Below are 25,838 nucleotides of genomic sequence, written 5' to 3'. Positions count from 1 at the left end.
CATTGCTTTTAAGTTTTTAGAAGCAAATCGAAAGATCCGTTTTGCATGAAGAGAGGATCTGAAATTCACACAAAGTACATAATCAAAATCTTTTTTGACGATTTGCATAAAATCGGATGGTCCGTTTTTTCTGTTAATTTGCTTTTTGAATTAAGTTCAAAAAGTCGCTGGTCCGAGTGGTGCTTGACACTACACCAATATTAAGTATCACTCTTCTCCATGTCCAAATCCAGCACTAATTTTATCTCCATAATCAAATTAAAAAGCGTTTATTTGAAAACGCCATAGCCATTTTAACATTTTTCAAAAAGAAAAAAATAATGTGAAAAGAAAGAGATTACAATAGAATTATTATAAGAAAAGAAAAGAAAGAGAGTTAGAGTAGATTCCCCCACTAAGCAAGTAACAAGTCACACAAGAGGGGAAATAGAATAGAAGAGACTTCCAGTAACACAAGCCTCCCACGCATTTTGCTTCCTTGTTCCGTGTGCTCTCCGAAACCCTCGTTCCGCTGCAGAATCTTACTCTGCTCTTTTCACTATGGGTAAGTACCAATCCCTTCCCTTCTTTCCGATTAACCGCGCACCGTTCTTCTTAATCTGTTTTAGATCTGCATGCTCTCAGCTTCCGATAGCTATTATCGTTAATTCAAACGATCGCCAACGAATCGATATGCTTTTACTTCGATTGCTTTTGCTTGCGATGTTCCAATTTGCAAGTTCCTATTCTGCCTATGTACTGCTATCATCTTAACTTGTCTGCTTCGCACAGATATCATGTTTACAGCGTTGTGTTACTTTGTTTCGCAGCTAGTTTTATAGTCTGGTTGTGGCAATAGTTGAATTAATGTAAGCTGAGTTGCATGTTATGGCGGCGATCTTTATTTGGATAGATAGTCGCTTAGGTTATAATTTATATTATTTTAATTCCATTCAAAAAAATAAAATAAAAGAGAGTTTAATTTTCGAAGGATTATTGCTTTTCCTGCATCGCATAAAAAACTCTACTCTGGGGTTTTAAGAAACTTAGGAAATTTGTGTCTGTTCTGTTTCAATCGTAGATATCGAGGAAGACATCCGTTCTTTGCAGCTTGACTCAGCAGGTAACCCAAAGGCCTGTTGATTTCTGTGTGTGTGTGTGTGTTCTTTTTTTTTTTTTTTTTGGGTCTTTTTCTACTTCTTTTTATTTTTTTGATCTTTCTATGCATTCTTGACTGTGTTATAGCAGAAGACAATAATGGGGTGGTAATTCCAGATGATGTAAAGCCAGAAGAAGTTGATAAATCTGAAAAGATTGAAGAAATTGAGAAATCTAATGAGATGGATGAAGGTTGGTAGTAACTAGTAAGGAAATGGTTGATTCGGTGTTTCCCTGTGCCTTCTTTTTTGTTTTATCTTTTTGGAGAAAATAAATCTCGTTAATGTCAAAACTCTATCATCATTGAACTTAAAGCTTCGTTGCTTTGCTGTCCTTTCTTAGTTTTCGTTTTGCATTTTTGTTTCCTTTTTTATTTTTTTGTTCTTTTTCTGTTTGGCTTTCATTTGCACACTATACTTTCAACTATCATACCGGTTAAAATTGTTTTTTTTTTTTTAATGAGATCTTTTCCTAACATGCATGTATTAATGCTCCATATAATAGCACCTTTTGGTTCCCAGTCAACACAGTTGATTGTCAACTTTATTTGTTCAGAAAATTGTTTTAGTCAGAAAGCTATCATCAACAGCTATAACAATGCCCTAAAAGACATTATAAAAAATGTGAGAACACGAGTTTCAGTTTTCGTTCCCCTTATGCGAGTCTTTTTTTTTTAGAATCTGATGTTACTACTTAGTATTTTGTAGGTTATAAATGCTCATTTGGTCTTGAGTGAATTATGATAGAAAATGCAAATGGAGTGCACAGATTGTCCACAGTTAGGTTTCGTCAACAAGACGTGTTGTGCTTATTGTTCTGTTAGAACCAGAGGAGCCTGCTTGCCCATTATTGTTGTTGAGAAGTATATGTTTGTAGAATGTAAAAACAGATTGCATCCAATTTCACTTGTCCTCCCTTTAAGTTTAATTACTTGCATGCCATCACTTGTCATTCAATAATAATGAATAATTTTGTATCTTCTTGATGTAATGTTGTACTCGTTTATTGGGACTTTGAGAAATGAACGATACATCACCTATGTTTCTTTTTGGTTGTTTTATTGTGGTTGCTGCTATGTCACCACATTAGTGTTATATTTGATAGTATAAATTAATGATGAAGAGCATTATATGAGGAATTTTACTTTGGTTGTACCTTGCCCCCTTTATTCCTTTGGTTTCAGATCCAAAGCAGGAGGTTCAGGCACAGCCTACCCAGGCTGAGCCAACAGGTAATTGGGAAATGAATTTACTTTTCAAGTATGTGATTATGTTTTATATTGATCTTTTGAAGTAAGACTGCTCATTGCCAATGAAGATATCAATATCCATCTCATTGCCAATGAATATATAAACATCCATTTTCTATGGCTTTGATTTGTAGTGAGAAATAGAGAAATTCATCCTGTACAAGATCAAGAAGATGAGCTTGACAACCGAAAAAGGCACTTGAATGTTGTATTCATTGGCCATGTTGGTAAGCTGATGAGTTCCTCACTGTTCCTTTATCAATATATAAGTTACTGGGTTTACTTTGAGCCTTCTTTGTTCAGATTTGATTGGCATTCTGTTTTTGGGTGAATTGTTGTTCATCTGCATTAGATTAAATGACTGTTCAACTGCTTGTAGTTTTTAAAGATCATTGAAGTTTAGATGTTCATCCTACTAATCGATTAATGAAGGAATTATGCTCGCTGCTTCTTTTTCACTGGCTTATAAAGTCTAGAAGAATGCCCATGGGACTTGGGTGGCCTTATTCATTATTCAGGATGAACACAGGGTTCATTGGCTTTTGTATTATTATGGGGTTCAAGATGGCCTTTTTACATCAGCATTCCATGTTTATACAGAATATTTAAATGAATTTTTTTCACTACTGTTATTATTGTTATTTTAAAATTACTGCTGTTCTAGCTGTAATTTGTTCTTGTATTTCTTCTTCCAGATGCTGGTAAGTCAACAACCGGAGGCCAGATACTTTTCCTCAGTGGTCAGGTTGATGAAAGGACTATACAGAAATATGAGAAAGAAGCTAAAGATAAAAGTCGAGAAAGCTGGTTAGCCCATTTACTTTGTTTTGTTAATTGAAGGTGACCTGTGTCCCCTTGTTGCTCTACTGCTTTAACACGACAACATAATATAGGTGCAAATAAGTATCAAACAAGTTCATAAATGGGTATGCAGTCCTGTAGTATGCGCAAAGTCATGGGAATAGAACATTCACTTAAGCTCCACCAATTATGTCCATTTGGCTTTGTAACTTAGACTTGTTGTGTAATGTGCTGTTTGAGATTTACACTGTTAGTGTGATTATTTTATTTTCCCTTTTGAATGCTTTATCTCTTTGCAACTGCAAAACTGTAAATATTATTTAAACCTCTCGCTCTGCCTCTTTATCTCTATCTTTCAATGACAAATGTGGCATGCTGATTTGTGTATTTTCTCAAGTCTGTTTTTTGTTGTACACTTGTTAGTTGTTCTGTTACATGAGATTCTTTTACTTTTCAAAATTCAGCATGTGAACCTTCCCAATTATTTTGTTTTTAGTGTTTCTAACTATCTGTCTTTAGTTGAATCATGGAACCTTAAAGCCATATAATTGTAAGGGTTTTTTGGGTGTTCATGTTGTGTCTTTAATCTATATCGAAGTTAATAATTTGGAACTTGTTTGGTAGGTATATGGCTTATATAATGGACACAAATGAGGAGGAGAGAGTGAAGGTATGGATAATTTTATAATTTATTTGTATTTTCCCCTTTCATATTTTTGGTTAGCTTAGAACTCATAATCAGGGTAAAGTTGTAAGTTTGTAATAATTGCAGGGAAAAACAGTTGAAGTTGGAAGAGCTCATTTTGAGACAGAGTCAACACGATTTACAATTTTGGATGCACCTGTGAGTATCTATATTGCTGGAAAATTATCCTCAGATCTATTTTCCATGTGCTTATATCTTTATAATTATATGATCATTTAAAAAAACTGGTTTTGTTGGAAGATATATCTTAAGTTCCATTATTATTGCAGGGTCATAAAAGCTATGTTCCTAACATGATTAGTGGTGCATCTCAAGCCGATGTTGGAGTGTTGGTTAGTTGATCTATAATGCCATGCTTTGTTTCTTGATCTTCTATCAGATGCTTCTTGACGGGTATATATTTATATGTGCCTTTCTGTGACTCTCTCAATAATCAGGTAATTTCTGCTCGAAAGGGAGAATTTGAAACTGGATATGAGAGAGGTGGACAAACTCGTGAACATGTCCAGCTTGCAAAAACATTGGGTGTGACTAAGCTGCTTGTTGTTGTAAATAAAATGGATGATCCAACTGTGAATTGGGCAAAAGAAAGGTGCTCTCTCTCTCTCTCTCTCTCTCTCTCTCTCTCTCTCTCTCTCTCTCGTGCGCGCTTTATGCCTTGATTTTCACCTTTCTATCTGATATTAATGAGATTCCTTGTTGCTGGTGTGCTTCTAGGTATGATGAGATTGAGTCAAAGATGATTCCATTTTTGAGACAATCAGGATACAATGTGAAGAAAGGTATTTGCCTTTGATTTGTCTGAGGAATATTTGCTTGTCATTCTAATTAATTAATATGTTTTTAGTTTTTGGGTTGTGGATGTATTTGTGTGGGCCAGAGTGGCCATGTGAGTGGACTATTTTGCTTCAACATAGAGAACATTATTAATTTTGAAGCATGATGGGAGTGACATTCCAGTTATCATATTTCAACCAAAAAAAGGGCAAGAGAAACACTAGCCAGCACTAGCAGTAAAGTAAGCCTAGTCCCACATAGTGGGTTGGTTTTTTATTACATAGATCAAATGAATATTATGGGTCATCTCCATGTTTATACCATTTTTTAATTTGTAATCTCTTTATAATTTCCCCTATAGTTTGTCTCCTACCACATTATCTTCATTTAATTCACTCCTAACTGGAGCCTCCAAATGTCTTATCAACACATGTTTGTCACATTTCTTGAAAATTTCTTATTCTCAATTTGAGTGGTGAATGTTATTTGTCCTGTTCAATGCTGATGAAGCTTGGGACACTAAGGAGGCTGAAATGCTGGTAGTTTCTTTGGCAAAGTGCTTTATAGGTTTGGAATCTCGGGCATGTTCTTAAGGTTGTGTGTAGTTCATAGAATGTTTTTTCATTCCTGGATCTGGATTGTATAATTGGGCATGTTCTTAAGTGCTTGAATGCATTTCATTCCTGATCAATCATGGTATTTTTGAAGTTATTTACTAACTATTATATCATCTTTCCAGATGTCATGTTTTTGCCAATATCTGGTCTGATTGGCACCAACTTGCAAACAAGAGTGGATAAAAGCATTTGCTCATGGTGGGATGGCCCTTGCTTATTTGAAGCGCTTGATGCTGTTGAAGTTCCTCTACGAGATCCCAATGGTCCTTTCAGGTAATATGTTTCTGAGAACATTTTTTATCTATTCCCCCTTCTAAATCCCTTTGTAGGTTCCTAATTTTATTTTAAATTTTCAGCTTTAGTAAAATTTTTACTTTTGAATTGTGTAGGATGCCTATACTTGATAAATTCAAAGACATGGGAACTGTCGTTATGGGGAAAGTGGAATTTGGCAGTGTCCGTGAGGGAGATTCCTTGTTGGTCATGCCAAATAAGGTGATTTAAATATATTATGCTGTGTTTGGTTGCTGTCTCAATTTAATAGATACAGACATAAATACACAAGAGTACATTGACATTTTATATTTTGTTTGGTAAGTTAGACAGAACAGAGCACACAATTTATAATTATAGTAAAATGTCAATTTTATCCTCATTATTTCAACAACACCACTATTTTTACATTTCTCAGTTTTCTTTTAGAATTATAAAAAATCACCAACATCTTCAAATCTAAAAGCAACAAAACCCAAATCCAAACTAAATTTAATATGTAAAATTAACAAAAAAAAAAAAGTTGAATTTCATCCCAAATGAAAAATAGTAGGAAGGCAAAGGAAACAAGAAATCACAGTTTACCGTCACACTCACCAATCTCAATGCATCAATTTCTATTTCACTCTAGAACCATCAATTTTTATTTTTACATAAATCCAAATCAAATTCAATCTCATCTCAAATGATAAAAATAAAAAATTCAAACAAATGTAAAGTGAATCAAGCGACGGAGACGACATTGGAGGGGAAAGGAAGGATGAGATGCAAACGACACAAGAAGAGACAATGAAGACGCAGAGAGGGGAGGAGAGGCAGAACCATAGATCTGTGGTCGTTCTGTGGCGCTAAATCAGTAGTTGTTCCCAATCGTTGCCAAGATCTTGAAAAGGAGCGAGAAGAAAAGTTGTACAAACCTTGGAGAAGACGAACAGCCAGAGATTGGAAGGCGGTGGCCGTCGAAGCTTGAAGATGAAGAAAGACTGGAGAGGACATTAGGTAGAAAATGAAAGGGGTATGGTTGGGATTATCAAAAGACCGAGTGAAAAGATTATACAAAAGTTCAGTGTCTCAAGTTTTATTTGATTCTCATCGTTTTTGAAGACACGAAATACATGTCATTTATGGGTAGAGTTGTGTGTAGCCGTGTCTTTCATAATTTTGTGTCTCACCAAACAAACACCATACGCATAGCACTGTGTCTATGTCTTGATAGGACATGTTCACTAACACAAACGCCACCTTAGGGTGTTGTGAGCTTTATCTTTCTGTCGTTTTCTTTTAATCTCTTTATTTTAATATATATATTTTAGTTTTTTGCCGAAAGCGAAATGTGATATTGGTGCAATAATTTGCAGGATCAAGTTAAAGTTGTTGCTGTATTCATTGATGAAAATCGGGTTAGGCGTGCAGGACCTGGTGAAAATTTACGGATTAGGTTATCGGGTGTTGAAGAGGAGGATATATTATCTGGGTTTGTCCTGTCTAGTGTTGGTAAGGATTCCCCCATTGCCCGACACCAAAAATTGCTGAAGTATTTTGCTGGACTTCGAAAGTTGTGCTGTTCTTATTATCTAGTGGGAGAATTTTACATGAAGAAAAGGCGGGTTTAAAAAACTATAGCTACATGAACTGTTTTAGAGCAATGTGGAAAACAAGTTTTTTGTGACTTGAATGATCCCTTATTTCATAGGTTACCGTAAGACGATCGATGTCACAATTAATGTACTATTGCTTTGCTTTTTCAGTTTGAATCATGTGAACCATAGAATACTGATTCATGAAATATTCTTTGGTTGTGCTGGGTTTTAGAAATTATGTGAATTTAGGATAATGGTTGAAGAATTGTGATAGAACAACCTTTCTCAACTGCGTGTGTGCCATTTCTAGACAATTACTGTGGGGTCCAATTTTTTTCTCCCCAATTAATGTTGTAGTGTCTTCATGTGGCTAGTTGGTTACACATTTTCTGTATGATGTTCTTATGTTGTTTTGCGTTTTTGTTCCTGTTGCAGCAAATCCAGTGCCAACTGTTACTGAGTTTGTTGCTCAGCTGCAAATCCTTGAATTGCTGGACAATGTATGTATGGTCTCTCCCTCTGCATTTGCTTGTTAAATTGTTTTAATTTTTTTTTTATTTATCCCTTCATATTAATTAGTCAGGGACATTAAAATCTATCTAAAATCTGTAGGCTATTTTTACTGCTGGGTACAAGGCTGTATTGCATATACACTCTGTTGTTGAAGAATGTGAAATTGTTGAGCTGTTACAGCAAATAGATCCAAAGACAAAGAAACCAATGAAAAAGAAAGTGCTATTTGTGAAGAATGGTGCTGTTGTTGTGTGCCGTGTTCAGGTGCATTTTGTTGTTTTAAATACTTGGAAGTAATTTCTTTTTATTTTATGTTGTCCTTCTATGTTAGGCTTCCAGAGATATGAAAGGTTATGCTTCAGCATGGTTTCATAGAATTCCTGTCTCAAATCCAAGAGGAAACCAATTGCTGATGCTTGTTTGAAATTTTTTTTCCAAATATTAATGCATTTCAGTTTTTTCGGAAAATGTTCTTGCAGGTTAGTAACACGATATGTGTTGAGAAGTTTTCTGATTTTCCGCAACTAGGGAGATTCACTCTTCGCAGTGAAGGTAAGAATTAAGTAATGGTGTTTGTTTCTTCTTGGAAGTGTGATGATACTATATGCAGAAGCCTTATGGTTTATGCTGTGCTGCAGGAAAAACTGTTGCGGTTGGGAAAGTCACTGGTGTGTGAGTTTCTACCAATTTTGTCTAGAGGTAAAGAATAGTCAATTCCGTAAATGCTTCTTGCTTTTGATGATTGCAGGCCTTGCATATATGTGACTTGATTTTCATGAACTTTTGCATTTACTTTAGCTTAACTGGAATGGATAGGACCTTTGCACACTGTTCATTCTTTACAAAAATGGTCATGTGTGTGGAAATTTGACTGGGAAACTGGTTTTCGGAACTGAAATATAAAATATTTGGCATTATGCAATCTAAGATGTGTATGATTATTGACAGAGAAAATGATTAAATTTGTGGCACTATGTTTCAATGTCAAATGTGTACAGAACTACAGATCATCTTGGAGTTCTACGGTGTGTTTATGTGCTAAAGAATGTTTTCACGAGACCAACAAATCAATTTTGCAACTGCGTCACTCACTTGCATGTGGACTGCAGAAAAGATTCAGTTGTCATTTGTTTATAGTCTGTTACTTTTCAGAAAACCTGCTGAGATACTTGTGTTCTAAGAGCGGTTTATGTGAACAGGATGGGATTCTTGCACAGATAAGTAGATTTGCAGCGTTGAGGCATTGTCGACATCATGAGTTACAAATATATTTATTTAAAATACTTACTTTTCCTTCCACCAGAGGCAGATATTTATAGACACGCTGCTACCATGTACTTGTAAGTTGTATGAGGCCTAGAAAGGCCTTGCTTGGCTGGTTCAGTATCTTTCCGGTGGTTTTGGATCAATCCACCTTAGTTCGCAGCAGCAGAATCTTATGATTCTCATATTTTGTCATAATTAAACAAATCTCCAACCCACAGTTGACCAGTATATTTATTTTTATGTTGATATGTGATTTTACTCTATGGTCAATGGTGTATTCTCTTGTGAAATTTTTATGATGAATTTTCAAGTGGGTTACCACCGTCTATAGTGGTTAATTGAGTCTTCTTGATCGCATCTGTGAAGTGATAATATTTTTTAGCTGCCAAAATTGTTCGAGGGGATTGCTCATAATTCTCATTATAAGTATGTGGCGTGGTTGAGGATATATTTTGTCCCGATAAAGTAAGACTTGTCAATTGGTCAACAAATAAATAGTTACTATAACGTTTCGATATTTTAATTTTTAAATATGGTTAATAGCCATAATAAAAGATGGCTCTGCACTTTTGCGTAAGGGCAGATCACGGATGTTGGGGCTCTACTGGTTGTCTTGTTAAAATCTGTTTTAATTTCGTCAACCGAAAAAGTGTTGATTTAACCTCCGCATTTTGGGTTGATTCAGTTAAAATGTTATATTATATCACTCTGTGTTTCTTTTATTATATTCTATCATCACTTCACCAGTATAGTATCCGTGTTTAAAAAATTTCAGTAAACTTAATTGGTGTATCTAATCCTGTTAAGCTTTCAATACGGTATCTAATCCTGTCACACATGTATATAATCAATGCTCTGAATTGGGTTTTGAGAAGCAAATATTTGGAAATTAATGAGACATAAATATTAAATGTGTTTTTAGTCAAATTGACTCAATTTGGACTACATAGTTTTGGATGAGTTTGATGTGTGAAATTACACATTAAATTTCAAACCAAGATAACCTCATTTGTAAGTACGGTTTTGACTCCCTAAATTCTTATTGCGAGTACAGTTACAAGTTGAAGAAACTGAAAAGGCAAATACAAATTACAAAGTGACACTTAGCCGAGGAAATGTGGTATTACTATTAGAGGCTGTGTTTCTTTCTTTCTTTTTTGTGTCACGAATTTCCGCGGCTAACAATTATAATTATTAATTAATAATGATAATAAATATTTGAGGACCACATAAGAAGAGAAATAGAATAATGCATCTGCTTGACTGCTTGAGCCCGAAAACAATATCAAAATATTTTTATTTTTCTATTTTAATGGCCATGATGAGCTTGCAAACAGCACCATCTCATGTGTTATGGATTAAATCCTTCCCAAGATGGTGTCCATTGATAAGATCCCATGAAGCATCAAAGCTCTCAGCACAATCTAAAAACAAGAATGCCACTCCTCACAGACTCGGAGGAACGAACTATCAGTATCACCACCCTGTTAAATTTCGCAGAGAAAGAACGAGAACCAGAGCGACCCTTGATGACACTGAAAGAGAACAACTTTCTTCAACCCCACTTCTTGTTGAGGATGACAAACCCAGCAAGGTATACTTTTTCCTCTGCCTTCTTTTCAGCTCGGTTTGATTCTTTTAGAATAGTCAAGATGATGAATTTTGAATCCTTAGGGTAGCTTTTCAGGCAATGATTCTTGCCCTGCTTCGAGTTTCCTTGGTGTTTTGATTTGAATTTTGATATGCTTTCTTTATTTATTTTCATGTCTGCTTAGGAAGTAGAGGAAAGTGTAAAAGTGCTAAAAGATGCAGCTAAGACGAGAAAGGTAGCAGCAGAGAAGATTCTGTCTGCACTTTCTGTCATTGAGAAAGCGAAAATTGATCCTTCTGGCTTTCTTGAAACCCTGGGTGGCAATGAATCCCCTGGGAGGACATGGATGCTAATTTTCACCGCTGAGGTGAACATATTTCTATCACTTTTTTGTTTGCTCGTTCTTCTTTGGCTATAATTCTGTTTCTCCCTTTGCATGCTTGTACTTGGCAATTTATACTTACCATACTTTTGTGCGGCGTTTTAGAAACAATTGAAGGGGGGTCGATATTTTCCTCTCACAGCTATTCAGAGGTTTGATGCTGCTGTAAGTCTCACTTTGTATTATCTATCTATTTTTCACCTGATGCTAGCGCCACATTTTTGTCTATGAGAACCTTTCAATATTCTTTGTTATTTTGTGTTACTTATTGATAAAGCAAGAAACATCAGAAGAATGTTATTGATAACTGATAAGTGCATCTTTGGGCATGAGGGATAAGCTGTTTCTCTGTACATTGATTGTCAGTTCATATTGCAGTTAGTTTTTCATTGCCTTTGATAATACTGGTTTGTATCCAATATCAAACATGTTGTATTTTCTGTATAAGCTTTTAGAAGAATAATTGAGTCAAGCATTGCAGTATTGCACCATCTGGAGGGGAAGGGATATATGGTCCACTTCGGGTGAAGACGATCTTTAATTGTATCCTCCATCCTAGTTGGGGAGCTACTTCAACTTAAATGATAAAGTAAGATAGATTAGTCAGTTTTTTAAGGGCAAGAGAGAACTGTTAAATAAAACTTGACTATGAATGTTGTGTCAAAGCAGTTAGTAATAGCTCATATGTAGGGAGTGAGGACACATTATATCAAGTATCCATTTCATTCACATAAGACCCTTCTGCAGTTCTGCATCTTAGTTAACAGTTTTTTCTGGAGTGTCTATTTCACTCGCATCTGTTATTGATTCGCTTTATCCCTTCTCATTCAAGCAAACTCGTATTACAATTATTACTGTTGTTACTTGTTATTCTAATTTTTTGTAGTTGTATATTTCAATCATCAACTTTTGTCTACAATATCTTCAGAGAAAGCTCAGCAGGTTTTGTGATTGTTTGTTTCTAAACTAGTATTGTGAAATGTTAGGCAAAGAGGATTGAAAATGGTGTATACCTTGGACCGATTGGACAATTAACATTCGAAGGACGGCTTTCATGGAAAAAGAGAATACTGGCTTTCATTTTTGAGAACCTTAGAATAAAAGTTGGACCCTTAGGACCTTTACAGATCAACCTAGGGAAAAAGGAAGACAGGGAACCAAGTACTAAGGATCCTTTCTTCATCTGGTTTTATATTGATGACGAAATAGCTGTTGCCCGTGGCCGAGGTGGAGGAACTGCATTTTGGTGTCGCTGTAAACGCGTGGACACTTGAATCTTCCAAGATTCTTCTCTTCCGTGTAGATAAATTTAAGGTTCAGTGAAACTTATTTATACTTATGCTGTATATATACTTGTTCACATAAAACTCATGATACATAAATTGCCACTTGTGTAAGAAAACACAGTTTTTATTGGTTGACTTGTTTAATTCGCTTGCTTTTTTTTTCCTTATTTTTTTCAGGCAACATGTATATATATACCCTGCCCTTAACAACACCTTTCTCATTGTGTTAATGCAATTATTGTAACTTCATAATTCATGCAAACATTAAAATATTATATCAATAATAAAAGCATAGATAAAATAATCTCGTGTAAGTAACTTCTCAACATTCGTATTGCCACAACCACGTATGTATACAAAAGGTTTTTGTTAAAAAGGGATGCTTTTGCACTTATGTCTGATCCAACCAAAGTAATAACAAACATGAACTGAGAAAGAAGCAGAAAAGAAAAGAAAAGAAAATGTAATATATCCCTCTATCCATGAAATATCTGACACGGCATAGACATATACACAGTGCTGTTCATATTTAAATCTGCACAAACGAATCATTATCACTTTAGAAGCTTGATATCTGGATTTCTCATGGTTTTAAGCCACATGTCAGCCACAATTCGGGAGGAAATAGTCCATAACAGGTCTTTCCCCTTTTGCAATGCTTGCTTCCCTTTCTTTGCTGCCTTTCCAAAGCCTTATGAGACCAACCATTGCATTGCAGTTAGCCTCTGTCTCTCATTGTCCCAGGAATTCCTTTTTGTTCCACTCCTCACCTTGAAGCTTCCCACATACATGCTACTTAATTTGAACTTCTCCTCCTCCTCTTCCTTCTCCGCATGTGTTGCATGAACAACTACTAACATAGGCCCTCCAACTGCTTCATAGCATCTCAGTGGATCCCTCAATTGGACAACCAGCATCAGTGTGGCCTTTTCTGCTTCCCTCTTAGAACTTGCATTATCTTTGATCCAATCCTCAAGTGAAGAAGCAGAAGCCTAACATCTTTTCATGCTAATAAGTACCACATTAATGGTTCTTATTACGTGGTGAAAGGTACTTGAAGCCTTGTCCAAAAGCAATAGTTTTATCCTCTTGCCCAGCTAGACCTGGAAATTGGGGCCGAAGAAGTGGCCAGCTGCAATGGTGACAGCCATCATCATGCAGAGTTAAGATTGAAAATCACTTTGCCTTCGATAGAAAGCAGATCACCTTAGTAAGGTGCAGTACTGGATCCAAACGAGAGCACAGGAGAGGAGGGGAAGGTGGGGGTAGAGGGCAAAGAAAATATATTGCCATAAGGAATGTTGAAATTGGTGTAATTCAAATTAAACTATTAAATTAGCATAGTGCATGATGAACCATACCTATAGTGTGCATAACGTTGATGAAGGCTAAAATTTTCAGGCCCGAAATTAAATGAACACCTTGTAATTTCTCGAATCTAGAAATTATACTGTTCTCTATTTAATCTACCATTGATTACAATGGTTTTAAAATACCCTAAAAGATTCCCTACATGCTTTTAGAACATTGAGGTGAGGTGGAAATTACAGACAACTGGAAAGCAATTGACAGTACCAGAAGTTTGTAGATTTTCTATGATAATTGCAATGAGCTATGTTTCAATTGTCATCGTAGATAAAATAATAATCCATTTTCCTCAAGAACACAAAATTTTTCAAGTTACAAAACAGAACAATTTGTTACTAGGAAAGGACAGCCATGATATCTGAGACCCTCAATGCAATGTAGTCCGAACCATCTTTTCCCTTGAAGTCGTTCCCAGCATATTTGGAGTACAAGACTGTGTTCCCAGGATTAACAGACAACGGTTTCCTGTTACCTTCCTCATCAAGAGGCCCTGGGCCCACCGCAATCACCTAACAACATTCAACACATTACAACAGATTTTGTTCAGTCAAAATTATTGTTTACTGCACTAAATAAGGGGCCAATGAAAAAAGTATCTGTTTGCTTTTTGTTTTTTGTAGTGTCATCTATATTCAAGATTTTCTTAATAGATTATACTTATTTTCAGGGTACCAAACAGGCCTCAAAGCAATCTTATTCATTAGAGTTATTGGGTAAAGTGTACTACCTTTACAAAGAAGAGAGTAATAAAAAAAACTTACTGTTCCGATCGAAGGTTTCTCCTTGGTTGCTTCGGTAAGCAACAAACCACCTGCAGTTTTGTCCTCTGCTTGTGCAACCTGCAGTCAGAAATGAACCAATAGAAAGGTTTAGATATTGTTATAACTATCAGGTGCCTTACAAGGCTACACTTTTGGATAATAAATGTCAATCCAAAGTATAAACCATAAGAATTGAAGAAATACAAATATATGATTGTCAAATGATCAAATCCTGCTCTCTAACTAAGATAGGATCAAACCTGTATTAAGACTCTATCATTCAACGGTTTAAGATCCTTGATCTCTTCGGTCTCGAGGATACCAACAATGTCATCGTCCTTCAGTATAAGATGCTTTGCCCCATTGAACTCCACCTCCGTCCCAGCATACTTCGAATACACAACTTGTGCACCAGTCTGTACAAAGAAAAGCATCAAATAAGTTAAGATTGGCAAGAATATCACACTGCCATGAAAAAGAATAGAAAAGAAAAAGATAAATAACTAAAAAGCTAATTGATTCTAAGAGATCAGCTATACCTGCACACTAATTTCTATTTTGCTCTTCCCAAATGATTTCCCCTCTCCAACAGCAACAACTTCACCACCCTGTGGCTTTGTTTGAGCAGTTGAAGGAAGTAGAATTCCTCCGTCCGTCTTCTCTTCTGCTTCCTTAATTTTAACCAGTACTCTGTCGCCAAGAGGCCTAATAGCAGTGTACTGCAAGAGAAACACTCACTCAGGGACATTACAGGAATGGATTACAAAACCCATACATTGAGTACTCCAAAATTTTGTAATAAAAATCTCCAGGCTTACATATCAATAATTATCCAACAATCATGTAGTAATTTGGTAGAATAATCCAATTTCAATTGACAACAGCGGAAAAGAAAAAAGAAATTAAGTGAAAAAAAAAACTACAAACTTTAATCCTGACCAGAATACCTAAAATAAAAAAATGCTGGTCCCTGAAGCTGTTTTGATTCAGGACTGTTTGCATTCTTCAACAGCTTTGTACTATACTTATGTATTTTAAGCAAATAAATTGTGCTCGCACTGCATATTCTAAGTCAAACCCTGAAAAACAAGTGTTTAATTCCATCTTCTAATCTTCTAAAATGCTAGTGACAATATCAAACTTCTACAATATTCCCAACATATACAGTAATTAAACAAAAACTATTGCACAATTAAAGTACTGTTTTAACCGAATTACAACAAATTTCTCTATCCTAATAATAATTATAAACAGAAACTTTGAAGTAAAAAATGAACCTTTGGAGCAACAACAGTGGCGGCTTTCACAACCAAACCCCGGAAGGACCTTTGAGTGAGGGTTCCAATTCTGACGACGGAGGGGAACTGAACTGCCGAAGGTCGAAGCCCTTCGAACGACGACACGTTCCTCGAGGAAATTGAGGATGCTGTTAGCTGAGCTGTCGCCATTGCACTGCAGAGCAAAACAGATTTGATAAGAAATTGATGAGGTTATTATTATTATTATTATTATTATTATTATTATTATTATTATTATTATTATCCAATTCACAATTACCTTCGTGGAAGAAGGAAGAGTGAGTGCGAGAGAGTGCGAAGGCAGTGAATGAAAAAATGATAAAAACCCTAAGACGATTAGGATTAGGAGAGAGAGAGGTTGGTTGGGTTTTATCTGATATAAAAGATGCTTCTAGATTGAACCAGCATATGTGCTCTATGTCCCGCTCGAGACTGGATAGCGCGTAGTAGTGTGTTTTTTTTTTTTTGGGTCCTGGGCCTACAGCCAATAAAAGGAACCCGGTTTGGAAAATCCGCCCCGTTTCCACAACACAAGCTGGATCCCTGTAACTAACGGAAGAAGATGAAACGGATCAAGAGCATGGTGACCTCCAAGGCTCCAATGCATGGTTCAGTGAAACTTATTTATACTTATTCTGTATATATACTTGTTTAATTCGCTTGCTTTTTTTTCTTTTCAATTTTTTCAGGCAACATGTTTATATACCCTGCCCTTAACAACACATTTCTCATCGTGTTAATGCAATTATTGTAACTTCATAATTCGTGCAAACATTAAAATATTATATCAATAATTAAAGCATAGATAAAATAATCTCATGTAAGTAACTTCTCAACATTCTGTATTGCGACAATCACGTATGTATACAAAAGGTTTTTGTAAAAAAGGTATGATTTTGCACTTATGTCTGATCCAACCAAAGTAATAACAAACATGAACTGAGAAAGAAGCAGAAAAGAAAAGAAAATGTAATATATCCCTCTATCAATGAAATATCTGACATGGCATTGACATATACACAGTGCTTATGCTCATACTTAAATCTGCACAAACGAATCATCATCACTTTAGAAGCTTGATATCAGGATTTCTCATGGTTTTAAGCCACATGTCAGCCACAATTCGGGAGGAAATAGTCCATAACAGGTCTTGCCCCTTTTGCAATGCTTGCTTCCCTTTCTTTGCTGCCTTTCCAAAGCCACATGAGACCAACCATTGCATTGCAGTTAGCCTCTGTCTCTCACTGTCCCATGAATTCTTTTTTGTGCCACTCCTCACCTTGAAGCCTCCCACATGCATGCTACTTAATTTGAACTTCTTCTCCTCCTCCTCTTCCTTCTTCTCTGCGGGCGTTGCATGAACAACCACTAACATAGGCCCTCCAACTGCTTCATAGCGTCTCAGCGGATCCCTCAATTGGACAACCAACATCAGTGTGGCCTTTTCTGCTTCACTCTCAGAACTTGCATTATCTTTGATCCAATCCTCAAGTGAAGAAGCAGAAGCCAAAATCTCTTTCCCACTCTCAATGTCCCCTTTCTTTGAGCTGAGTGCAGAAACTTCGAACGGAGCTTCTTCCTCAGCCATTTCTGCTTGAATTTTCAATGCTTCCACTGCCATTGATTCAATCTTCTGCATTGCAAAAGCCAGAAGCTTCTCTGCACTGACCGGATCTTCATCCACATTCCAAATGCCACTCGAAATCCGTTCTTTTCTTCCTGAACTCAAAGCATTTGCCATACTTTTCACGGAAGAAACTATGCGAGCGGCACTTGAACTGGCTCCTTCCTTGCTCCTGCCATGTATGATGGCAGAAGCAATGCCTTCAAAAGCCACCTGTTCTGCAGTTTTGCCCCTAAGTTCATCTATGGGCATCAATGACAAAATTTGAGAGCTGAGTTCATCAAGACCAATACCAGCCAGTTTTTGAAACAACTCAAAGCCAGTCACGCTTTGATGTGATTCCAACACAAAAGGCTTTGACATCTGCATTGCTAGCTTTGGGGTATCTTTCCTCTCCACAGCCATATCTAATGGATTCATGGAAGCTAAGTAGCCTCCATCTCTAGTTTGAACTACACAGCCCAAACCCTTTCCAAGGTCAGGCAGATACACCTTGGATTCAGCATCTGCAGAAGAAGATTCCTTCTGTCCTTCAAGTTGTAATGGTGGAATTTCAGGTTGATTGAATGAGTATCCTTTAAAGTCTTGATCCTCAAGCAGCTGAAGAAACTCCCTCGTCACAGTTTCTTCGTCTGCATCTAGCCTTTGCGATTGTATCTCGTCCTCTAATTTCATATACTTATCATCTTCTCCCATCATCGACTCAAGAGCTTTTATCTGCTGGGCAATTGAATCAAGCTCACTCAATCTATTGAGATGCAGATGATCATGGACTATTTCCTTGACAACTTCACCTGGAGGAGTTGTTTTGACTGGTAAAGGTTTCTCAGATTCCCCTCCATCTTCTTCCTTCTCTTGAACTTCAACACCTTTGTCAACAACCTCGAAATCAGGAAGATCGAAATCCTCCACCTTTTCAGGTTTCGGGTTTGGGTCATCAAGATTCAAATCATCCATTCCTTGAATATCTGCCGGCCTTCGTGCATCATTTTTGCTTGTCATTCTGGGACTAGGCATGCTGAAGGACGTCTTGGATTGTTTGCGAGCAAAAGATGAGAAATTTCTCAACTTGCTGGAGCTGGAGCTGGTCTTGGAATTTGAATTTGAATTTGGATTCTCGGGTTGATTATATATATCGAGTCCACCATCCTTCTGCATGATCTGGAATCCCAGTTTGAGAACAAGTTCTCCTCCCTTTGCCTTCCCAGACAAGCTGAAGCTTGTGTCCCATTGGCGAACTCGTGTTCCTTCATGGCTTTTCTCAATGGATTCTTTGATGAGCTCGCTCAGATCCACCGAGCTTCTTCCAAAATCAAGCTCTTTAGCATCAACTGCGAAAAGGTATATCAAAAAGGGGCGTGGCTCAAACTTAACCTGCTTTGCAGCTCCACCAGCTTGGGTGGCATAAACATGGCACCTGATGAAAAGAGTCTCTTCGAAATCTGCAGCTCCTTGTGTAACACGTGATGGCATGGTCTTAACAGCACCATCCTTTGTCTCTTTCTTTCTAACACACACAGAGAGCCTAAGGCCATTCATGGAAGAAGGAAGGCCTTGTGCTGCAACCACTTCAACGGAGAATAAACAGCTTAGTTTCTGCATTCCAATATGAGACAGAGCCCGGATAGGCTTCCAGCTCCAAATCCCTTTCTTGTCACCGTCACGGGATGACTCATCCAGCTTTCTGGTTTCTCCCGGTGACTGAGTAGTTGGTGGTGCCTTGGCATCCTCAAGCTTCGGCCTTGATCGCCATGGGGACAAGGACAGGCGGCGTGATCGAGGTTTTGCATTGACTTTGACATCTTCTTGGGCAGATGGAACAGAAGGAGATGAAGTTCGTGGCAGGACAAGGGAAGCTGTTCTTCGAGTTGTGTGTGATTTGTAGAGGGAGTCACTGAGGGCCTCTAGTTCTTCAAGGAAAGCATTGGCAGAAGAGGAATCAGCAGCCATCGAATGCAAGGAATGAATGCTGCTGGTTTGGAGAAAGAGGAAGATAAGAGGATGAATGTGGGATGTTGGTGGTGCTCTGTGAACCAAGAAAATGGATGTGTGGAGGATAGAAGATGAATGGTGGCATTGCTGGGTAAGACAACTCTGAAAACGGATATTGGATTAGACAAACTGGTCCCACAGAATTTAATGTTAGCCTAACCTTTCTTGTTTGATAGCCACTGAAATTTCCATTTTTGTTTTTACCAATAATTGGTCGCAAGTCAGGATGTCTGTTCTGTTAAAGCCATAATCATTGATGGTGTTTGTGTGCATCTTTTCATCAAAGCTACCCAGTAAGGCTGTGGACAGTCTTCATTTTATGTTTCTGCCAACTAAACATTCAGTGGAAAAGGAAATTATATTTTACTTTCTCACGATTCGGGACTTTTGTTTGGAGTCTTGAAGTCTTTTTTTTATTACGTTTGACAAATTTTAATAATAAAAATAAAAATATTTAAAAAATTAAAAAATATATTTTATAAAAAATTATAATTTATACCTTTTTAAAAAAGTTATTTTATTAAAAATATATTTACATAATAAATAAACAACAAATATTTTTATATTATTATATCTAAATATAATTAATAGATAAAAAAATTACTAAACTTATTTTTAAAAAATCCATCCAAACAAATCCTCAAACTATGCAACTATATCCTGAATATTAAAGTTCTGATACTTATTATTCTATTAAAAAACACTATAAAGTGAAATAGATTTATGAAAGACAAAAATATATCTAGAGTTTTACAATTTAAATAAATAAATAATTTATTTGATTTGTGTTTTTATTTTTATTTTTTTAAATTATGAAAATAAAAAATGTAAAAATAATGAAAATTGATTTTTTTTTTTTAATTTTAAAACACAAATCAAAGACACGAAATTGAGGAAAGAAAAACTAATAGTCTAATTTAAAGAGAACTAAATTCAAATTTCGAAGATTTATAAATCAGAAAATTAGATTTATGAAAGTTCACAAATCAAAAAATTAGTTTTGTATTTTAAAAAATTAAAGTTTACATATTAAAATGTCAGATTTATTTAGTTCACAGATCTAAGGTCAATTTTGTATTTTAAAAATTGTTTAAAAGTTAAAATTTACAAATCGAACCGTCTCCAACTCTCGGCTAATTTTTTTTGTTATGGAAGTAAAAGTGGTGATATATTTTAACATGGTAATTTTTGGTGTTTTTTAAAATTATGGAAGTACATAAATTCCTGGCACCGATTTCTGTACTTAAAAATTTTTAATTTTTTTTTAACACAAATTCTTGGGACCGATTTGTGTACCCTACACAAATCTCTGGCACCGATTTCTGCTTCTCTAGTTAAACGATCTCACATCTTTATCTTTATCTTTATAGTAATACAAATGGGGAGCTCATTTGCTGACGTGGCGTTCATACGTTGAGTCTGGGAGTTTATTTGCTTACGTGTCGTCACTAGAAATTTTTAGATTTATATTTTTAAATTATAAATTATTATTTGCTCGGGTTGTTATTTTCAAATTTTAAGTTTGGGTTGTTTTACTTAGGTTGTTATTTTTTAAATTTTAAATTATCTTTATAGTAATACAAATGGGGAGCTCATTTGCTGACGTGGCGTTCATACGTTGAGTCTGGGAGTTTATTTGCTTACGTGTCGTCACTAGAAATTTTTAGATTTATATTTTTAAATTATAAATTATTATTTGCTCGGGTTGTTATTTTCAAATTTTAAGTTTGGGTTGTTTTACTTAGGTTGTTATTTTTTAAATTTTAAATTATTTTATTTGTTTGAATTATTTTACTTAAGTTGTTATTTTTTAAATTTTAAATTATTTTATTTAAGTTGTTATTTTTTAAATTTTATTTAGATTTTATTTAGATTATTCTTTTTTATATTTTAACACTATTTTTTAAAAATCTGTTAATTCTTTTTAGCATAATTTTTTAAAATTTTGTTGATTTTTTTTTAAATTGCAGCTACATAAATTCTTTTAAAGAAATTTAGAGTTTTAAAAAATTTTACGTTAATTATTCTTCGGTTGTTACATACTAATATTACAATAAATAAATATTTACGTTAGTTTAGAATTTTTAAATTATTATTTATTTAAGTTGTTATTTTAAATTTTAAATTTGGGTTGTTTTACTTAGTTTGTTGTTTTTTAAATTTTAAATTAAAGTCAACCAAATTTTAAAAAATTTAGTTATGATGCAACTATAAAAGGATAAGTTATGAGAGATGTAAAACACCACAATTTAAAGTACATCAATTCCTTTTTTTACATATATCCAAAATCTCCCTACTTATTCCAATAGCTGATATTCACAAAATTGCTGACATCAATCCTACAATCGACAATTTGTGTGTACGTATACGAGTGATATGGTTATGGACACTATCAAGTTACGGAAATTCTCCATTGCCATGCTCAATTGAGATGGTTTGACTCGATGAAGACGCGAGTTTTCTACTAATATCCTTTTATCCATGACTCCAAGGTTATTTATTTATTTATTTAAATTAAAGTCTATGTACATTGGATTAGATATTAAATAAGTTTATATTTAACTTTTTCTTATGTTGTTTTCTTTTTTAAGCAGGTATCGAATAAAGCTTAGTGTCATTGATGATTCTGACTGTGCATGTTATGTAGTCTTTGACAAGGAGGCAAAACAACTTTTGGAAGAGAGCTTTATAGAGATACTTGATCCACTCCTATTGGTAAGATCTAACTAATATTTATTTCTAAAAGTATTAGTGAAGATATTTTTATTGGTACTTTTTATATTATTTGTTATTAATATATTATGTAATATCCTGTAGAAAGGAGATCTATCAGATACACCTACACTTTTACTCAACCTAATTGATAAGATTTTTCTCTTCATCGTTGAAGTTCAAATATATGATATTTCATATTTTTCACCTTCTTATAAAGTTAAGAAGATGACTAATAATGTGGATCTCATAAATAAATTCAAAGAGGCTCACCCTATTCAAATTGTGAGTATATATAAGTGTACTTCTATTAAAAATTAATTTATTTTTTGCTTTCTTGGTCATTAGTAGTATCTAATTTATAAATAATAATTAATTATAATTTTAGGATGTTGACTACACCGGTGGTTTGTTTCCAATTTCAAAGACATCCTCAATCATTGAAGGGGAGAAAGTAGAAGGTACTAAGGTATTTGTTCAAAAAATATTTTTTTTTGTTTGTTCTCTCAAAATTAGATCTTAATTTTATTCAAAAAATATTAGTGAGATAAAACCAAAGGTTAGAAAGTAGTCTTTAATTTAACGTGATTTTTTGTACAGAATTTGTTGCTTGAATTCTCCATTGAAGTTGCGGCCAATGATGAATCTGAATTGTTGGAAAGTGTTATTACACCAACTAAGTGACTATCTTCGGAGTCGAAAGATTCGAAGGTTGAAGGAGATACCTCAACTTACAAGAAGATCAAGATTGAGAAAGAAACTTGAGAATTTTGATGCACATGTTTTGGAATCTCTTTTAGAGTCTATCTAATAGAATAATGCCAAGCATATGTTTGTTTTGGTAGAAACATTATCTTTTCTTGAGTTGTTATTTTTTTTGTTCTTTTCGATTTTTATGTTTGGAATTTAGAATTTTTTTAAATATAAATTGAAGTTATTTGGTTATTACTTGTGGTTTTATTTTTAATTTGATTCTCACCGTTGATATTCTGATAATTTTTAATTTAATATTTAAAAACATAAAGTTATAAATTTCTTCTTTGAATTATTATTGATACAATTAAGTTATTAATTTTTAATGTGTACTTATTTAAAAAAATCTAATTATAATTTTTAATTAAAGTATTATGTTTATAATTTTAAATTTAAATTCAAATATACTTTTTTTGAATTTTTACGTAAGCAATTGGGTTTGAGAATATTTTTTAAAAAGTTATATAATTTATAAGTTACTATGCTAATTACAAAGGATTCTAATAAAATAAATAGAATTATCAGTCTTATTAAGATGTGAAATTATTTATACAATTTAAAAAAAATGTAATACTGTTTAAATTTTAGAAAAAGTATAATAAAGTTAAATACTGTTTATGATGAAACTAAAAAAATTATTTTTAAATTAACAAATTTCTATATTCCTAATAGAGAACGGACGTTTGATTAGAAAATTTTATTTAAAAATTTAAAATTTATACTAGCTAATTAAAAAATTCTATTTTAAAAATTTTAAATTTGAATTTCTAATACTAATTTCTAATTAAGTAAGTTTTTAACCATTTCAATTTTTAAATTTAAATTTTTTTACTTGCCACATTTATAAATTTTTATTATTATCTTTTTAGATTGTCTCTCCACAGTAGAAATACTTTCATCTTTTTTTCTCTTTTTAAGTATTTTTTTTAAATTTACGTAATTTATAAGGTTATTAATTTTTAGATTGTATTTAATTTTATTTATTTTTATCGATAAATAATAGGATTGATACTATTTATGACGAAACTAATAAAAATTATTTTTAAATTAACAAATTTCTATATTCTTAATGAATAACAAACGTTTAATTAAAAAAGTTTATTTAAAAAATTTAAATTTGCACTAGCTAATTAGAAAATTTTATTTAAAATTTGAAATTTAAAACTCTAATACTAATTCCTAATTAAGTGGCTTCTTAACCGTTTTGATTTTTAAATTTAAATTTTTTTATTTGTCACATTTATAATTTTTTTCTATTTACTTCGTTTACATTGTTATTTTTTAGATTATAACAATAGAGGTACTTTTTTTTCTCTCTTTTTACTTATAAGTTGTTCATTTTCAATCTCTTTAACTATAAGTTAAATTTATTGATCGTAGATTAAACTTATATTTATTTGAAAAAAGATACTTTTGTAAAAAAATATATATTATTTTCTGTAAAATATGTTTACGTAACTAAATAAATGAGAATAAAAAAAATTAAACCCGCCATTGAAAATAAAATCTGTGCAATTTTACATAGACATAAGAAGACACTAATTTCATATTCTATTTGGTAAGTTAGACATGAGAAAAAATTGTAAACAAATTAGTGTCTCAAGTTAAAAATTAGTGTTTCAGCATTTTAGAGAGACACAAAATACATATTTTTAATGGGTGTTTGTGTATGACTATGTCTTTCATCATTTTTTGTCTCAGTAAACAAACACCATACATGTACTACGCTATCATATGTGTACTACTTTATTTTTTTAATAATATAAAAAATTTGATAATAAAAATGTATTATGTATAATGTATATATATTTTTAATTGGTTAAAAAATTTATTTATTTGATATTTTTAGGTATATTGAAAGATGTAAGAAGTCCAAAGAGAAGTAAGATTATATTGAAGAGAAAATTGATATTAAAAAACAAAGAAAATACAAAGCAAAGCACAATTCAAGGAAGATTTCATATAAAAAAATAAATTAATTATTTCATCATTTTTGTTTTTAGGTTAGAATAATATATTTTTTTATTTGGTATCTTTATCTTTATCTTTATATCTTTATAGTAATACAAATGGGGAGCTCATTTGCTGACGTGGCGTTCATACGTTGAGTCTGGGAATTTATTTGCTTACGTGTCGTCACTAGAAATTTTTAGATTTATATTTTTAAATTATAAATTATTATTTGCTTGGGTTGTTATTTTCAAATTTTAAGTTTGGGTTGTTTTACTTAGGTTGTTATTTTTTAAATTTTAAATTATTTTATTTAAGTTGTTATTTTTTAAATTTTATTTAGATTTTATTTAGATTGTTCTTTTTTATATTTTAACACTATTTTTTAAAAATCTATTAATTCTTTTTAGCATAATTTTTTAAAATTTTGTTGATTTTTTTTTAAATTGCAGCTACATAAATTCTTTTAAAGAAATTTAGAGTTTTAAAAAATTTTACGTTAATTATTCTTCGGTTGTTACATACTAATATTACAATAAATAAATATTTACGTTAGTTTAGAATTTTTAAATTATTATTTATTTAAATTGTTATTTTAAATTTTAAATTTGGGTTGTTTTACTTAGTTTGTTATTTTTTAAATTTTAAATTAAAGTCAACCAAATTTTAAAAAATTTAGTTATGATGCAACTATAAAAGGATAAGTTATGAGAGATGTAAAACACCACAATTTAAAGTACATCAATTCCTTTTTTTACATATATCCAAAATCTCCCTACTTATTCCAATAGCTGATATTCACAAAATTGCTGACATCAATCCTACAATCGACAATTTGTGTGTACGTATACGAGTGATATGGTTATGGACACTATCAAGTTACGGAAATTCTCCATTGCCATGCTCAATTGAGATGGTTTGACTCGATGAAGACGCGAGTTTTCTACTAATATCCTTTTATCCATGACTCCAAGGTTATTTATTTATTTATTTAAATTAAAGTCTATGTACATTGGATTAGATATTAAATAAGTTTATATTTAACTTTTTCTTATGTTGTTTTCTTTTTTAAGCAGGTATCGAATAAAACTTAGTGTCATTGATGATTCTGACTGTGCATGTTATGTAGTCTTTGACAAGGAGGCAAAACAACTTTTGGAAGAGAGCTTTATAGAGATACTTGATCCACTCCTATTGGTAAG

The 25,838-nt window shown here is 33.4% G+C and overlaps 4 protein-coding genes across 9 annotated transcripts; 2 read left to right on the top strand and 2 right to left on the bottom strand.

Moving 5' to 3' along the window:
* Positions 1–362: 362 nt before the first annotated feature.
* LOC130968431 (uncharacterized) lies at positions 363–9,257 on the top strand. 6 transcript variants are annotated; one of them, XM_057893698.1, is made up of 19 exons: positions 363–544; positions 1,061–1,102; positions 1,228–1,329; positions 2,321–2,368; positions 2,521–2,613; positions 3,082–3,193; positions 3,812–3,857; positions 3,960–4,031; positions 4,163–4,225; positions 4,331–4,485; positions 4,611–4,675; positions 5,410–5,560; positions 5,677–5,782; positions 6,919–7,054; positions 7,576–7,640; positions 7,753–7,917; positions 8,133–8,205; positions 8,292–8,352; positions 8,652–9,257. In XM_057893698.1, exons 1-18 carry the CDS (start codon positions 541–543, stop codon positions 8,327–8,329), a joined length of 1,536 nt encoding a protein of 511 aa, XP_057749681.1. In that variant the 5' UTR covers positions 363–540; the 3' UTR covers positions 8,330–8,352; positions 8,652–9,257. The 6 variants fall into 6 exon arrangements, with proteins under 6 accessions (XP_057749681.1, XP_057749683.1, XP_057749680.1 ...); XM_057893697.1 differs by having other exon boundaries at positions 381–544; positions 1,225–1,329; positions 8,853–9,257; XM_057893695.1 differs by having other exon boundaries at positions 381–544; positions 1,225–1,329.
* Positions 9,258–10,170: 913 nt separating this feature from the next.
* Positions 10,171–12,322, top strand: LOC130967510 (uncharacterized). Its single transcript, XM_057892399.1, has 4 exons — positions 10,171–10,513; positions 10,695–10,877; positions 10,998–11,057; positions 11,879–12,322. The coding sequence occupies exons 1-4, from the start codon at positions 10,232–10,234 to the stop codon at positions 12,164–12,166; spliced, it is 813 nt and encodes a 270-aa protein (XP_057748382.1). The 5' UTR covers positions 10,171–10,231; the 3' UTR covers positions 12,167–12,322.
* A 1,421-nt stretch (positions 12,323–13,743) lies between these two features.
* LOC130970162 (20 kDa chaperonin, chloroplastic-like) lies at positions 13,744–16,093 on the bottom strand. The gene is made up of 6 exons (XM_057896156.1): positions 15,865–16,093; positions 15,585–15,759; positions 14,847–15,026; positions 14,568–14,723; positions 14,308–14,385; positions 13,744–14,055 (listed from the first exon to the last, which is right to left on the bottom strand). The coding sequence occupies exons 2-6, from the start codon at positions 15,753–15,755 to the stop codon at positions 13,882–13,884; spliced, it is 759 nt and encodes a 252-aa protein (XP_057752139.1). The 5' UTR covers positions 15,756–15,759; positions 15,865–16,093; the 3' UTR covers positions 13,744–13,881.
* Positions 16,094–16,426: 333 nt separating this feature from the next.
* Positions 16,427–19,291, bottom strand: LOC130970563 (protein PLASTID MOVEMENT IMPAIRED 1). Its single transcript, XM_057896680.1, has one exon. The coding sequence runs from the start codon at positions 19,177–19,179 to the stop codon at positions 16,669–16,671; it is 2,511 nt and encodes an 836-aa protein (XP_057752663.1). The 5' UTR covers positions 19,180–19,291; the 3' UTR covers positions 16,427–16,668.
* Between the last annotated feature and the right edge of the window lie 6,547 nt (positions 19,292–25,838).

This window comes from Arachis stenosperma, chromosome 3 (assembly GCF_014773155.1).
Source record: "Arachis stenosperma cultivar V10309 chromosome 3, arast.V10309.gnm1.PFL2, whole genome shotgun sequence".
Lineage (NCBI taxonomy): Eukaryota > Viridiplantae > Streptophyta > Magnoliopsida > Fabales > Fabaceae > Arachis > Arachis stenosperma.
Note: the sequence above shows the minus strand (reverse complement) of the source record. Positions and strands in the feature narration are given on the sequence as shown.

Bases quoted from the DNA above. Each gene is read 5' to 3' on its own strand.
- LOC130968431 (XM_057893697.1), top strand. The intron at 3,858-3,959 runs GTATGGATAATT...TAATAATTGCAG, and splicing joins ATGAGGAGGAGAGAGTGAAG to GGAAAAACAGTTGAAGTTGG. The intron at 4,226-4,330 runs GTTAGTTGATCT...CTCAATAATCAG, and splicing joins AAGCCGATGTTGGAGTGTTG to GTAATTTCTGCTCGAAAGGG.
- LOC130967510 (XM_057892399.1), top strand. From the start codon at position 10,232: ATGGCCATGATGAGCTTGCAAACAGCACCATCTCATGTGTTATGGATT. The intron at 10,514-10,694 runs GTATACTTTTTC...ATGTCTGCTTAG, and splicing joins AGGATGACAAACCCAGCAAG to GAAGTAGAGGAAAGTGTAAA. The intron at 10,878-10,997 runs GTGAACATATTT...GCGGCGTTTTAG, and splicing joins TGCTAATTTTCACCGCTGAG to AAACAATTGAAGGGGGGTCG.
- LOC130970563 (XM_057896680.1), bottom strand. From the start codon at position 19,179: ATGGCTGCTGATTCCTCTTCTGCCAATGCTTTCCTTGAAGAACTAGAG.
- LOC130970162 (XM_057896156.1), bottom strand. From the start codon at position 15,755: ATGGCGACAGCTCAGCTAACAGCATCCTCAATTTCCTCGAGGAACGTG. The intron at 15,027-15,584 runs GTTCATTTTTTA...TTTCTCTTGCAG, and splicing joins CCACTGTTGTTGCTCCAAAG to TACACTGCTATTAGGCCTCT. The intron at 14,056-14,307 runs GTAAGTTTTTTT...GAATGTTGTTAG, and splicing joins AGAAACCTTCGATCGGAACA to GTGATTGCGGTGGGCCCAGG.